Below are 14,959 nucleotides of genomic sequence, written 5' to 3'. Positions count from 1 at the left end.
CTAGCCCTACTTCAGATGCCTTATTTTCAACTTTCAGTAACGACCTTTAAACATCATAGATGTGTCACTGAGCCATTTGGGTAGATTAGGTTATTTACTACACAACTAAACCATATCCCAAATAACCCACAATGAAGTGGCCATTTTGTCTTCAGCTACCATATGTCTTTCCCCCTTTTCTTTTTATACAGCACTACAGGTAAATCAACACCTTTGTGCTAGAAGAGTATAATCACTGAAAATGTCTTGTCATTTATCTAACTTAGCAGTTAGGACATTCTGCTGGATTTGAATTTGCATTCTGAGTTGTGTAAATGAAATCCACCCAGCTTTTGACAAGGAGAAAACATCCTGACCACCCGGCAGACTTCTGTAAGCATTCAAGCATAAATTGGATGGCTGCAGGATCAAGGCTGTTCATGGATTTTCTCCTTGCTGCAGCTTTACAAACACATTTATATAATATCAGGAGCTTACGAGCCGCCGAAGGCGGTAAAGGAGCATGAAACTTACGTAGCCTGCTGGGTGCCATCAAAATCCAAATTCATTGGTGATTAGTTTCCATATAAGGAAAGTAAAATCTCATTAATTGACGCTGTATACTAATTGTGTGTGACACTCGTAGCAATTTATTAAAAAAAAAACGTGATGTAATTTGGATTGTGATGGAACCGAGTTTCATGCTCCTTCGCCGCCTTCGGCGGCTCATAAGCTCCTGATAATATCTATAAACAAGCTGTAGCAGCACTTGTGCTGTAAACCTTAATAAATAATAAATTTTGTGGATGGTATAATGAATGTCACTTGGTAGCTTATGCAAACTTGCTGACGATTAGATTGATTGGTTTATTGAAATCACATGCACATGGGCAAATACAACAATCAAAATATACTCATCACAGATGGGAAACTAGTAGTTTGAAAAAATACTTTAATTCCATTCCACTACTCCATTTCCAGTGTTAATAATTGCTTTGTCATTCCTTAGTACCACTTGTTCACCATATGCTTAGTAAAAAGAGCTGTGTAACAACAAGTTTAGTATTCATTAGCAGTGGGGGATATTTGTGGAGACAAGAGTATTTCATTATGTCTGTGGTATGTGTATATTATGAGCTACATTTGGCTTATGGGTTATGTAGGGAGTGTATAAACAGTGGAATGGAATACTGGAATGGTGGAATACTGGAATAGTGGAATGGAATTTTTTAAAGTTCAATATAATTTAAATAAGTACAAATCCTCCCCTTATGTAAGCAAATAAATAGGATTCCCCTTGAAGTCAGCATACTTTTCCTCACCACAACACTTATATGACTTATAACTCAATTACTTGTGTGAAACTAACTGTGTGCAATGTGGCACTGCCACAATGAACTTGGCTTAAATTTTTTTTCTGACATAATTGTAGAAAAGGCTCATTGTAAATGCTTACAAGATAGTCGCATTTCACTTTTCTCAAAGATTTTCACTTAGGTTCCTAGGTTAGTGGTAAATGCCTTGTACAGGCTCTGCCTTCTGTGTTCGCCCTCCAGTGCCTAACTGATAAAGTTGATAATAAATGAATACTTCATTATACAGTGAATGTACTTTTACAATGCATTCATGTAATCAGCTAGCTAGCTAACTTTTTATCATTTGGGAACAAGGGTTAAGTCAGGAGTCTTCTTGGTGTTCCCAATAAACTGCTATTGTGCATGTTCATAACTGACTTTACAGTACAATATATTGGTAAACTTTGTCTATGGTGAGGTGAATTATGCTAAATAAACAGACTTCAAGGGAAATCCTTATTATTTACTTACATAAGGGGTAGAGTTGTACTTATTTGGACGTAAAAAATGATATTGAACTTTAAAAAATTCCATTACACCATTCCAGTATTCCACCTTTCCAGTATTCCGTTCCACTGTTTATACACTCCCGTTATGTAGGACAAAGAACATGAACTAATGTCCAGAAGGAATGCAGCAGGGGCGGATCCAGGAGCTGGCAAGGGGAGTGGCACAAATAGGCTAAGTTGTAGGTGGTTAGGGAGTGTTGTAGAATACAGTACAAGGAGAACCAGATTCTCTTGTTAGTTGCTGCATTTTTGAAGCAGCAAATAATCGCCTCTTAGTAGTGTCTCACTGTTGATTTTTGCCATTTTGGCTTTTGCAGATGGTTGTGAAGTCTTAAAAGCTGTTTTAAGGGCTCTGAATGTCTTAAACAACAGCAATACAATAATTATTTTTTAGAAGTGCTTAATATGTACAAAGGTGCTGGGTGACTTTCACCATAGATTATCGAGAGAGTTTCACTGTGACAGCTAGCTTGATTTTAATTTCAGGCGAATTTGTAATAAATACTAGTAAAATGTACATATTTTCATGAGTTTTATAAACTGATCTTAGCCTGACAAAGTTTCCACAGGGGGGGCATTTGCCCCAAATGCTCCATCCTGGAATCCGCCATTGTGTAGGTAATGGCAGGCATTGAAATACTAGAATGTATTTGGAGGAAAACCCAGGACTGCAGCGCACGCCCCATATCACTTTTGTCTGTTGGTACATAACGTATCTGTCACCATTAGCACGCTTATTAATACTTACTTGCCATTAACACAATTATCACCAGTATTAGCACCTTTCTCCCTTTAACATGTTTGGGGGTAATTAGGAGTCCATTGTCGGCTCCTACTCCTCCAGAAGAACTTTGTTCCTACCTCCAAACTAATTCCTACCAGATGATCTTATCCTGAAACAAGGATTGTGGGTCACATGATTGCTATATAATAGCACTTGTATAGGAGTTTGAGTGTTACTGGGTTGGCTGTTCCTAAAGCAATAAACCTTTGTGATTTGTTTGTTTTACGCACTTCTGTGGTCATTGTTTAGTAGTGTGCCATAACATACATGTTAATGTGAAGCTTTCATTGCTTTTAGGTTCTCTATTCTCATACTGTCGTGATGGACTCTTAAGCTTAATGTGATGACCAGCCTAGTAGCGTAGTCAGACATTTGTAATATATTTAAATATATATATATATATATATATATTTATGCCCTGGCAATGGGTGTGCCGCCGCTTAACCATGCAAAATGCCCCTCTTCATATGGACATCACTATAGCATTTCAAAATGTGTTGTGCACTTATTTACTCTATGACTATAGTAACTGTGTGCAAGTTAATTAATATAACTGATTGCAAATGCTAGCTAGCTATTGTCTTCTTAATGTGTGCGTACAATACACAGCAGTGACATAATACCCGACTAGGAAGAACCTTAGATGAGGTACTTATAGTGCTGTATCATGTGATGACATGACTTTAACTGGAGTTTATGGTCATCTGAACTGTCACCTGTAGAAGCATCCAACCCAGTACCCACACAGCTAATGGGTGCTAATATCTCTAGTCTGCCTCACCTCAATGCAAGTTTTGACCACACCCAATACGAATCCAAATGCACAATGTCTGCTGTACTAGCGGTATGGGTTCCATGCCAATCTTTTCAATGTAGTCCTTGACACAATGCTGCCCACGCAGTTTATTTATAATGATGTGATCGCACCTCTATTACCTCCCATAAATGGTACCCCAATTGAATGACTTGTAGGGAAAATCCCTATGGAAAAAGAAGAACCACATCTGTTAGTCTCTGGATGGCCAAAAAGAAAGCAATGCAAAGTTGACGCAGGGTAGGTAGTGTAGCCATTCTTGTGCAATCGTGGGTGTTATAAGTGACTGTTCATCAGTGGATTCAGCCCACATTCTTTATTACTATTGATAGCTGATGATAGGGCAAAGAGGATTAATGCCTGGGCAATGCCCTGGTCTGGCTACACCATTGGGACTCAGCAGCCCCAGAAACTCTGTGAGAATCCTTTATTGCTAGTAGAGTTGAGAGCTGTTGAAAGATGATGTCTTGTGGAAGCCAGCTCACTGATTGTGGATCACTAAGCAAGCCCGAAGAGGTTGTTGAGATGTATGCTCTTGTCTTTCTCTGGGGGTTATCATAAAGAAGGTGACTTCTTGGTGTGTTATGATGAGCAACCCTATATGTTCTGTCCGGTTGTCAAGAAAACGCATGCCTATGTTATACTTAATTACAATTGTTAAGCCGCACCACAGGGGTGGGTGATCACGTCCATGGTGGTTGGAAGTAGTGCATGCATTAGATTAAGCAGTGCACTCATTATGTCTATCTAAAGCATTTGAGAAAATCAGCTACTTTTCAAAAGATTTAGCCCTTTGATATCAATATAAGAAATCCTCATTGCAAATGTAAGATAATTAATTAGTTCTCATTGTTGGTTGTATACAGTTGCAGAGTGCAGTGCTTATAAATGAATGTTTGCTGCAGTTGATATTATAACTTTTTATAAATCATACAGTTACAATGCTAATTAATTCTATTATCTAGTTCCAGTTATACTTGAGTGGGAGAAATCAATCCGTCAGTCTGGCTTTGGCCTATAAGTATGTCCTTAGCTCTAGTATATGTGAAGATTCTTGTAGGTTGGTCATTCGAGCCTTAAGTTGGTCATTCGAGCCTTAAGTTGAATGAAGGGTTAATTTTGCAGAACATAGGTTGCTTAGAGCATTACCTTAAGTTTAAGCCTTTAAAAATATATATATGTAGTAGTTGTAACATGGGCACGAGTGATTTGCCTGAAATATACACACGAGCACGAGGGCGCAGCCCGAGTGCGAGTGTGTATATTTCAGGCAAATCACAAGTGCCCATGTTACAACTAATATATTCCACTTGGGTTAATCACCTGCAAGTGTACATGGAAACTGCAGGAATGCTTTGCGAGTGTATTTATAAGGGACCATGTAACTTTCGATTGTGGGTAACGTCGTAAGAGCAACGACAAGGCACTGCTGAGTGGCTGAACGTAAGTATATCGTCACGAGCATGCAGATCGCTTCGATTGTGGGTACGCAATTAAACACAGGAAGCCCAAATACGAACTGAAGAGCTCATAATGAAGCTTAAGTGCGCTATAAAGTACTTACTATACTAGCCATAAATAAACTAAAGCCGGCAGTGAATATGTTTACAGCACTATAATGGCCTAGCCAATTAAGCGCCACGCCCAGTCACTACGCGTGTGTGACATCGCGCCAGGTGTCAAAACGGCAAGGTAAAGACGATTCAACTACACTAAAGTACTTACTTTACTAGCCATGAATAAACTAAAGTAGTGAATACTATTAACACTAATGGCCAAATCAATTAAGCACTACGCCCAGTGTCTGTGGGACATCCCCACGTGACTATTGAATGTAACATGTTTAATATAAACTAACCTGTGACCTTCTTCATTCAGTAAAACAATGAACTATCTTTTTCCCCAAGTCCATGATCTATGCCTTGGCTCACTTTACAAAAACTAAAACCCACTATCGATCCTGTGAAGTGTCGCTATATTAAAGGAGAGGAGATCACACAGTTTCATCAAAGAAATCAAATGATTTCTGAGAATGCTTGGAATGCATTAATGAGAATAGGAGGTAGTATATACAAGTTATATCACTCCTAGGAGGGATATAACTTGTATATACTACCTCCTATTCTCGTTACTGCATTCCTGAGCACTGCTAGCAGTGCTATTATACCACTTATACACCTTCTCTTCCCTTTGAAGTGAGGTGTGAAAGTGGTATATATATATATATATATATATTAAATAAATATTTTAACACTTGCTTTATCAATCAGATCATAGGTTGCAGAACACCAGCTTAATCTACCCGAGTGCAAATTGCGTTGTTTCTTGATACTTCCAGAGTATAGGTTGCATAGAACATAAGTTTGAGCTTAAACATTACTTATTAAGCACTTGCTTAAACTTGCAGAGCGTAGGTTGCATAGACTCTTAACTTGGGCTTAAGCATTGTTTCTGACACTTACTTAATCTTCCACAGCGCAGGTTGTGTAGAACATTATCTTAAGCATTGTTTATTAAACACTTGCTTAAACTTGCAGAACGTATGTTGCGTAGATGCATAGAACATTAGCTTGAGCTTAGGCATTGTTTATTAGGCACTTGCTTAAACTTGCAGAGCATAGGTTGTGTAACGGATTAACCTGGGCTTAAATCTCACACTTGTCTAATCATGTAGAGTCTAGATTACATGGAACACCTGAGCATTTCTTTTGCATTTGACACCTGCTAGATTATGCAGCTATTTGGAGCATGGGTAGTGTAGAGCATCAACTTGATCTTAACCATTTATTTGCTCAATATCAATGTAAACATTTGATTGACTTTGCAGCTATCCATAACAAGGGTTTCACGAGACATTGGCTTGAGCTTAGGAAGTAAATTAGTAGCTTGGCGTAAATGTTTTGCGTAATTGTCCCTTTGGGAGAGGAGAACACTTGCTGTTTATGCTTACACTTAGAACATATGAATATAGCTATTGTGGGAACGGTGACACTTGCTGAAGATTTTGATGTAGTTAGTGGGTTAGAGACCTGGCAGCTTATAAAATTTATAATATTGATGGAGCACATCTCTAGCTTGTATTTGAACAGCAAATGGGGTCAAGTGGCCTGAGCTTAGTAGATAATTTGTCTATAAGTGTTCTTAATTGGCTTGATTTGCCATACTATGTGGACACGTCCTTGAAGGGACAGAAGTGTTTTTTGCATTAAGTAATTGACAAGCTATTCTCTGGCTGTGGCAAGAATGATTAGTTCCATTTCTTTCTTTTGTTTTGACCCAGCCAGGAAAGGTTATTACCTAGCTGGGTGAGGTACAGTATATATCCACTATTTGAGCAATTTCTTGTAACTTGTGCAGGGGGTAAGGGGTCAAATAGTGAAGTGATTTTCTTTATTGTTTTATTACTTTTTATTATTATTTTTTTTAAAATATTTTTTTTACTGTGTACACATTATGGAGATTCAGTTAGAACTAGTCCAAGTTACTGCCTCTTTCTTCTCAATGCCTTTTGTAACCATACCTTCATTGCTTTAACAAAGTCAGGGTACCTTAATCTTAGTTACTGTTAAGCAAGGCCCAGCCATGGGTTGTAAATTATTCACACTTTGCTTTGTCTAAGCCATTATTTTATTTATTTTTATTTATTTTTATGCCTATCTTATTAGTACAAGCAATCTGCACCTTTTACCCAATGCATGCATGTATACAGCTTTGTAAATTTACACAATGCTTTTGAAGAAAACCTTCAGGCTTGCTAAACCTTGACCACTATGTTCTTCATGTTTTGAATGATTTCCAAGCTACCTGATTTCTGCAAACTATTAATAAACATCCTTCTAGAGAGCACAGTGATGAGTTGGCATGTTTGGTGGAGAGATAATCTGACATTAGGTTTGATTATTACAACTAGAGGTGTACTGATATAAGGAAACCAATACTGATCTGATGTGAGATTAATCATTTGGAAACCGATACAATACTGATCTATATACCATAAGTATAGCTATTTCTATTTGAGGAACCAGGTATGCCATTTTTAACCACTGAAGACAGTTTTAGGAGGGTAGTTGGAAAAGGCGGGTACGGTCGGACACGGACGCGGACACGGACGCGGACACGGACGCGGACATGGATGCAAACATTTTCAAAAAGGACTTTTACATTTATATAACAGTTATTTTTCATACCTAACGCTGTTTTTACAGCAGTCTTCGCCTCCAGACCCAGGCGTCGATCTTTTCATAGCACTTATCCATTTATAAGCGCACGTGCGAAGGATAGACTAGCACTCTAAAGACCATTATAGTGTTGTATACGTGCTCTAGAAATCTAATTCAGAGTCACAGAGATTAATCTAGCATGTCCCAACTTAATCTCGTAGGCCAGGTCCTTGAAATCCTCAACACTCGGTATAAGCGCCTGCGCCTTATACTAAAAGGCGTAAGATTGTGGATTTGGCCTGCTAAGCTAAGTTGCATGGGGCATATAAGCTAATCTCTACAACTATATAACTCTGTATTAGACTTTAGAACATGTGTACAATACCATTATGGTCTTTGGCATGCTGTGGAGTGCTGGTCTAGTCCTTCGCACGTGCGCTTATAAATGGATAAGCGCTATGAAAGGATCGACGCCTGGGTCTCGAAGCGAAGACTGCTGTAAAAACAGCATTAGGTATGAAAAATAACTGTTACATAAATGTAAAAGTGCTTTTAGAAAATGTCCGCGTCCGTGTCCGCGTCCGACTGTATCCGCCTTTTCCAACTACCCGTTTTAGGATCATTGGCTATGCTTGGTTACCTATGGTGGTGTGGCCTCTATTCACCATTCAGACTATAAAACACCCACAAATATTTTAATACATGCCCCTGCCAAGCATTAATCAGCATTTTAATGGCTTGTAGAGATGGCTGGTTGTTTTATGCTGAGCTCTTGGTTCATCTTATTGCTGTTTCCCCAGGCTCACCACTATAAGTATTTGTTATATGATTGGTAAGCTTTGTGATAACAAAACAGTAATTACATGTGCACTTAGATGGCTTCGTGTAGCATACCACTTTTAGACAAGGAAGGTAAATACTGCTTCCCACCCTTGTTAGCTAAGTAATGTTGTTTATAATGCGGCTTGATCATTGGACAGTGTCCTCAAGATAGTTTAGTTGTATATCGGTGTATTGTACAGGTTTTATCGGTCACCGATATGATATGTATCCGTATATCGGTATACCTCTGATCAGAACTAAGTATTAGTTTTCTTTTGTACATACAGTGTAGCTATTCTGTTCTGAATTTTGATATAGCATAGCTACTGTATGCACCGACTGCAGTAGATTTTAAGCTGAATAAGGCAGTTTAATCATTACATTTAATTAAGCAGTGCACAGACACTTCACTTACCTCTGTGTTAGATTAAACTATACTTTGTGCGACACCGCTTAGCTAACCCATGACCCAGACTCAAATGATGACAGCGAGCCCTTGTTTTGTGCTTTACTATGGGTTTTTGCAAGATGCTAATAGCGTGTCTGGTAGAACAGTTATTTAAAACGAAAGGTCGTTGAGCTAGGCCACGGGGTCGACATTGTATACATGGTATGGAACTGTAGGTAGGAACTTATGAAAGGATTCCTCTGTTGAGACGGTGACTGGCTGTCCACGGTGTATCAATGGCCTTCTGTCATTGGTTATAACAAATTTCCAGTTCATACCTATAGCCGGTAATGACGTCGAGGGAGGTAAGTATGCCCAGTAGAAGCTCTAGCGACATTGAGAAATATATGATGAAAGCATCACGTATCTTAGTCCTTCACTTAAAATTTCACTACAGATCTTGCACCTCGACACGCGGTATGGTGTCAGTGGTGTACTCTTGTGCTCATGCGTTTACAGCTTATTTCTATTTATGGTGCATGCTGCGGCCAGGCCTTCCTCCATTAACTCCGGTTAACTTTAGTTAACCTCCATTTTAAACAAGTGTAGCAACTTGTACTGAACTTTTATATATAATAATAATAATTTTATAGCACACATTTTCAGTTGCAGTGTTGCAGTACTCAAGATGATTGGTGTGGTAGTGGTGTTACTGCTGACACATTCAGTCAGTAGCATTCCTATTAGTGACTTCCTTCCCTTCAATGGTCCTAAAGTTTGCCTGTTTGATACTGTTACAATGTTGGTCCATAAGAGTAATGTAATTGGATCAGATGGAGTATCTATTTATGAAGTCACTAGAAGAGATTGTGAGGAGTTCAGACTCACTCCTAATAATGATGGCAGCTCCCCTAACTTCAGTATTGGATTTACTTTTCCATTTTTTGCCAGGAGGTTTAGAAATCTTTATGTGAGTACTGCATACTGCTACATAACTATGGTACTATTTATACGTATTGAATTTGTGCACATTTTACCTTGGTTGGCAATAAATTTTTACTTGATTGTCACAATAGTTTATAATTTTAAAACCGCCCCTGTATTATTTAATTTGTCACTTGGCAGAGATTGTTAATCTACCAGATTACAATTTTAATTTGATGTGTTGCTAGTAGCACTCTCACAGGTAAGGAGTGCTGCTAGCAACACATTAAATTGTAATCTACAAAAAAAGTGCTTACCAGCAAGTGTAAACTGATGGTTTGTGACTATGGCTTGTTGAAAACCCAATCCAAAATGCACATCAGTTAGTTTGATATACGGTACCGCCCAAAGGCAACATTGTGAGCAACAATTGTGTGTGATTTAAAAACTTTTTCATTTGTGAGTCTTCATCCCTCGACTGGAAGGATGAAGACTCACAAACAAAATAGCTGCCATGTCCCCCTTTCAAGTGAGTTTTTAATCGAGCGCAATTAGTGCTCATGACGTTGCATTTGGTTCATGCCGTAAAAGCGTTTAAAGTAATTATAATGTGAAAATTTAAAAAAGATGTATCATCAGCTTGTTGCTTTTCAAACATTTTTTCCTGTAATTATAACTGCCTGCTAAGATAAAATTTGTAGTACTACTACAAGTGCTCATGCCAATAGGTTAATTAAAACAATCACACTATTTGCAGTATGGTGAATACAAATGGAAAATAATTATGTGGTGGTTAAATGGATACATAACAGATTCCCTCAGATTGGAAACCTTACAACTTATAAAGCCAGCTGTTTTGTAATAACTAGATCAGTTATCAGCTATAATGGCCTTGTTTTTGTATATTGATATCACCATGTGTAAACAAGTAGCAGATCAAGACACACGGTAGTGTGTCGTGCGGCCCAAGAAGCCGGCGCGCCACACCGTGAGTATATTGACAGGAAGAACGAAAACGTCATTTTCACACCTTTGTATCTCGGTGATCACTTATCTGATTGGAACCAAATTTGCTACACAGTTGCCCGCCAGCCAAGGGAGTCTACATTTCAAATTTGAAGGAAATCGCTGCAGCCATTTCCGAGATACGAACTGCCAAAGTTTCGTTTTTTTTTTCTTTTCTTCGTCTTTTCGCACACTTGCAAAAATTGCTATAACAAGCAAACGCGTACTCCGATCGCCTTGAAATTTGGCACACAGAAAGGGAGTCCAAAGGCGAATGCTAGCATCAAATTTGGTACAAATCCGATGAATGGTTCAGGAGTTATGACCAATTATTCGCGTAAAACAAGATCGATTTGTTGTCACACCTACAGGGTAAACCGCTTCGTGGAATGAGTTGAAAATTGCTATGTAGATGGAGTAACCATCGTAGGAGTGCCTTTTGGTGGTTTGAAAGGAATCGAGATAAAGACCACGGAGATATGACACAAAACCCAACCTGTGTCACAATTACGCGATCGATTTTTATGAATAAAAAAGTATTAGTTTTCACGCCTACTAGGCAAACCGCTTAGAGCAATAAGCTGAAAATCGGTGTATAGCTGGAATAATCTTCATAGAAAGTCCTTGCAGTAGTACAGAAGAATCGGATTACAAACCACTGAGTTATGATTCGAAAGCCAACTCCGTGTAGCAAATGCGAGATCGAGATACTCTAATAGAACAGTCAGCCTAATAGAGCATTCGGCTAATTTATTTACTCCATTATAGAATTTTATTACATCACAAGTTATTGTGTAGGGAGTTCAGCTGCAAACAGTTAATCTTATAGACATTTCAGCAAGAAGACAGTCACCATGTGGAGAGTTAAGCAAATACACCACTATAGAGATTCAGAACATTACAAGTCACACTGAAGAAAGTTTAGCTATAAACAAGTCATGCACTGTGTAGAGAATTCAGCTACAATTAAGTCACTCTCTAGAGAATTCAGTTACACAGAACTCAGCTACACACAAGTCACTGTGGAGAGAGTTCAGCTACAAACGAATTACCCTTTAGAGTGATCAGCTACAAACAAAACACTTTGCAGGGTGTTCAACTGCAACAAATCAGTTACCTTTAGAGCGATCAGCAATGAACAAATCAACACAAATCTACCTGTAGAGAGATCAGCTAGAAACAAATCACCCTGAAGAGAGTTCAGCTACAAAAAATCACCCTGTAGAGACATCAGCTAGAAACTAGACACAATGTAAGGAGTTCAGCTACAAGCAATCACCCTGTAGAGAGTTCAGCTGAAACAAATCAACCTGCAGAGAGATCAGCTACAAACAAATCACCTTATAGAGAGTTCAGCTACAAACAGATTACCTGTAGAGAGATCGGCTACAAACAAATCAACCTGCAGAGAGATCAGCTATATACACACAAATCAACTTGTAGAGAGATCAGCTACAAACAAATCACCCTGTAGAGAGATCAGCTAGAAACTACACACAATGTAAGGAGTTCAGCTACAAACAAAACACCCTGTAGAGAGATCAGCTACAAACTAGACACAAAGTAAGGAGTTCAGCTACAAGCAAATTACCCTGTAGAGAGTTCATCTACAAACAAATCAACCTGTAGAGCAATCAGCTAGAAACAAATCACCCTGAAGAGAGGTCAGCTACAAAAAATCACCCTGTAGAGAGATCAGCTAGAAACAAATTGCCCTGTAGAGAGATCGGCTACAAACAAATCAACCTGCAGAGAGATCAGCTACACACAAATCAACCTGTAGAGAATTCAGCTACAAAGAAACCATCCTGTATATATATAGTTCAGCTACATTTCAAGTTACCCAGTAGAGAGATCAACTGCAAAAAAATCCTGTGGGGAATAATGAGCATGTAATAAATATATGTATATAATTTGTATAATTACTAATAAAATCAAAATAATTGAAGTACTAATATTCTTCTTTAAGTTCTTTTCTTCTTCCTGTGGTAAAGAAAAAAACACATTGGTTAAAAAAGCCCGAAAGCCAGCCATAGGCCGGCTTTGCAGTATACAAATACAAAAAGAAGTGATATCTAATCAAAAACAGCCAAGCTGTAAAAAAAGGTGCGGCCCCCATAAAGGCCATGGTGAAAAAAGATGTGAAATCCAAGGTGGCGGCCAAGAAATGGCTGTGATGGTAGGTTAATGGTTACATTTTAATAACGGCAATTCAGGTGAATTTTGTGCCGCTTGGTCTTGGCACCAAATTCACCTGAATTGTTGTTATTAAAATGTAACCATTAACCTATTATCACAGCCATTTCTTGGCCGCCACCTTGGATTTCACATCTTTTTTCACCATGGCCTTTATGGGGGCCGCACCTTTTTTTACAGCTTGGCTGTTTTTGATTAGATACATATATACATTAACATTTATTTATGGGCACTCATGCTCTAATAGTATCCTAGCAGTGCCTGTTTATGTATTGTCGGCTGTTGATTACAATCCCACTCTGTCACTTTATAACTAAAATTTAGAGTGCAATTTATTGGAGAAAATGTCTACTGTATACTACCATATCAGATCAGCTTTGTTTATTGGCTTGATATTATGTTATCAGTACACCTCTAGTAATAACAATACTGTAAATATTGATGCCTATGTATATGTAGATTAGCTCTGTAGGAGTGCCATAAGTTATGACATTGTTTTGTTAGTCATTGTTAACACACCAAAATTAATGAAACTTGTGCAAAAAGTGCACATTTAATTAATGTATCAATTGCTGAGCCTATAGCAGAAACAGCCATGGATGAGGTAAGTAATGTGTAAGGCAGTTATATGGGCACAATGTGGAGTCGATGAAATTTATAAACCCTCAGGCCTTTAGTAGTACCCTCGCTTCACTCATGCTCATGCACTACAGATTTGGGCCTTCGGGTTTATAAACTTCATAGACTCCACATTGAGCCCGTAATCAGGACACATGATAGTGTGTTGTGTGGCCAAGTACAGCAGGTGCGGACGCACGGCATACAAGTGTGTATTTACAGGAACCAAGAAAATGGTGTTTTCACGCATTCGTAGCTCTATTCTATAGTGCCTAAACAGAAATTAACCAATTTTGCTATGGAAACTCCATCGGGGTATATAGGGCACCTCCTATTCCAAATTTGAGTTGAATCCACCCAGCCATCACTGAGATATGCGTTTTCAAAGTTTGTCTTATTTTCTTGGTATTTTTCTTCATCTGTTTCATTTTTCTTCTTTTTGCTCCACTTGCTATAAATAGCACATGCTTTAGTCAATTGACTTTAAATTTGGAGGGCAGTAATTGCATCATGCAGCATAATCACAGCCTAATTGTTGTAGAGATCGAACTAAGAACAACAGAATTATGCAGGATTTAGAAAATTTCAAAAGTGATTAAATTTTGTTGTCATTCCAAGAGTTAATAATATAAAGTAGTATTAATATTGTATATTATAAACTCTTGGTCATGTCTACAGGGCAATCCGCTTGATGGAATAACTTGAAAATCGGTCTGTACATGAAGTTACTATGGTAGTGCAAATCCTTTGTGGTTTGATAGTATCTACAGTATTAGCTTAGACTATGGTATGGCTCATTTACCGGTTTGCTATATCACTTAGTCGCCTGACATGTTCACTTGGTCACCTACACATGCTCACTTGGTCACCTACACATGTTCACTTAGTCACCTGCACATGTTCATTTGGTCACCTGACATGCTCACTTGGTCACCTACACATGTTCACTTGGTCACCTGACATGCTCACTTGGTCACCTACACATGCTCACGTAGTAGCCTGCCCTCAAGCAATTTTGTACATGATAAATAATTATAACACGAAAAGCACACTGCAGTACTTGATAATACTGCAATACTCTTCTTCTCTGTGTCCTGCAAATAATTCTGGAGAAATAGTAGACTAAACGGCATAGCTCTAGCCATTACTGTGGGTACCGGTTGAATAATTATTTTTGTGGGCACTGTAAGAACTTCAGGAAGAAACCGTTCCGTTGTTCTGCATTGCTTTTTTATCCCACACTCAGGCTCTGGCTATAAATGTACATACTTTAAACCATAGTCTAAATAAGTTAGACATTGCAACCACGCGAACTAAGCAATTTAGTAACCCCTCTGGCCCTTAGTAGCACCCTTGTTGTGCTTGAGACACTACAGCCTTGGGCCATCGGGGTTACTAAATTGTT

The 14,959-nt window shown here is 38.5% G+C and overlaps 1 protein-coding gene and 1 long non-coding RNA gene across 2 annotated transcripts in view; both read left to right on the top strand.

Moving 5' to 3' along the window:
• The window catches only part of LOC136246801 (uncharacterized), a 185,404-nt gene that overhangs the window by 28,438 nt on the left and 142,007 nt on the right, over positions 1-14,959 (top strand). The window lies entirely within an intron of this gene.
• LOC136246311 (sushi, nidogen and EGF-like domain-containing protein 1) overlaps positions 1-14,959 on the top strand; it is a 36,223-nt gene that overhangs the window by 6,070 nt on the left and 15,194 nt on the right. The window contains exon 2 of the mRNA XM_066037709.1: positions 9,478-9,781. Coding sequence (XP_065893781.1) covers positions 9,500-9,781 — 282 coding nt within the window. The 5' untranslated portion in view covers positions 9,478-9,499. The remainder of the gene's footprint in view (positions 1-9,477; positions 9,782-14,959) is intronic.

Source organism: Dysidea avara, chromosome 2 (genome assembly GCF_963678975.1).
Source record: "Dysidea avara chromosome 2, odDysAvar1.4, whole genome shotgun sequence".
Lineage (NCBI taxonomy): Eukaryota > Metazoa > Porifera > Demospongiae > Dictyoceratida > Dysideidae > Dysidea > Dysidea avara.
Note: the sequence above shows the minus strand (reverse complement) of the source record. Positions and strands in the feature narration are given on the sequence as shown.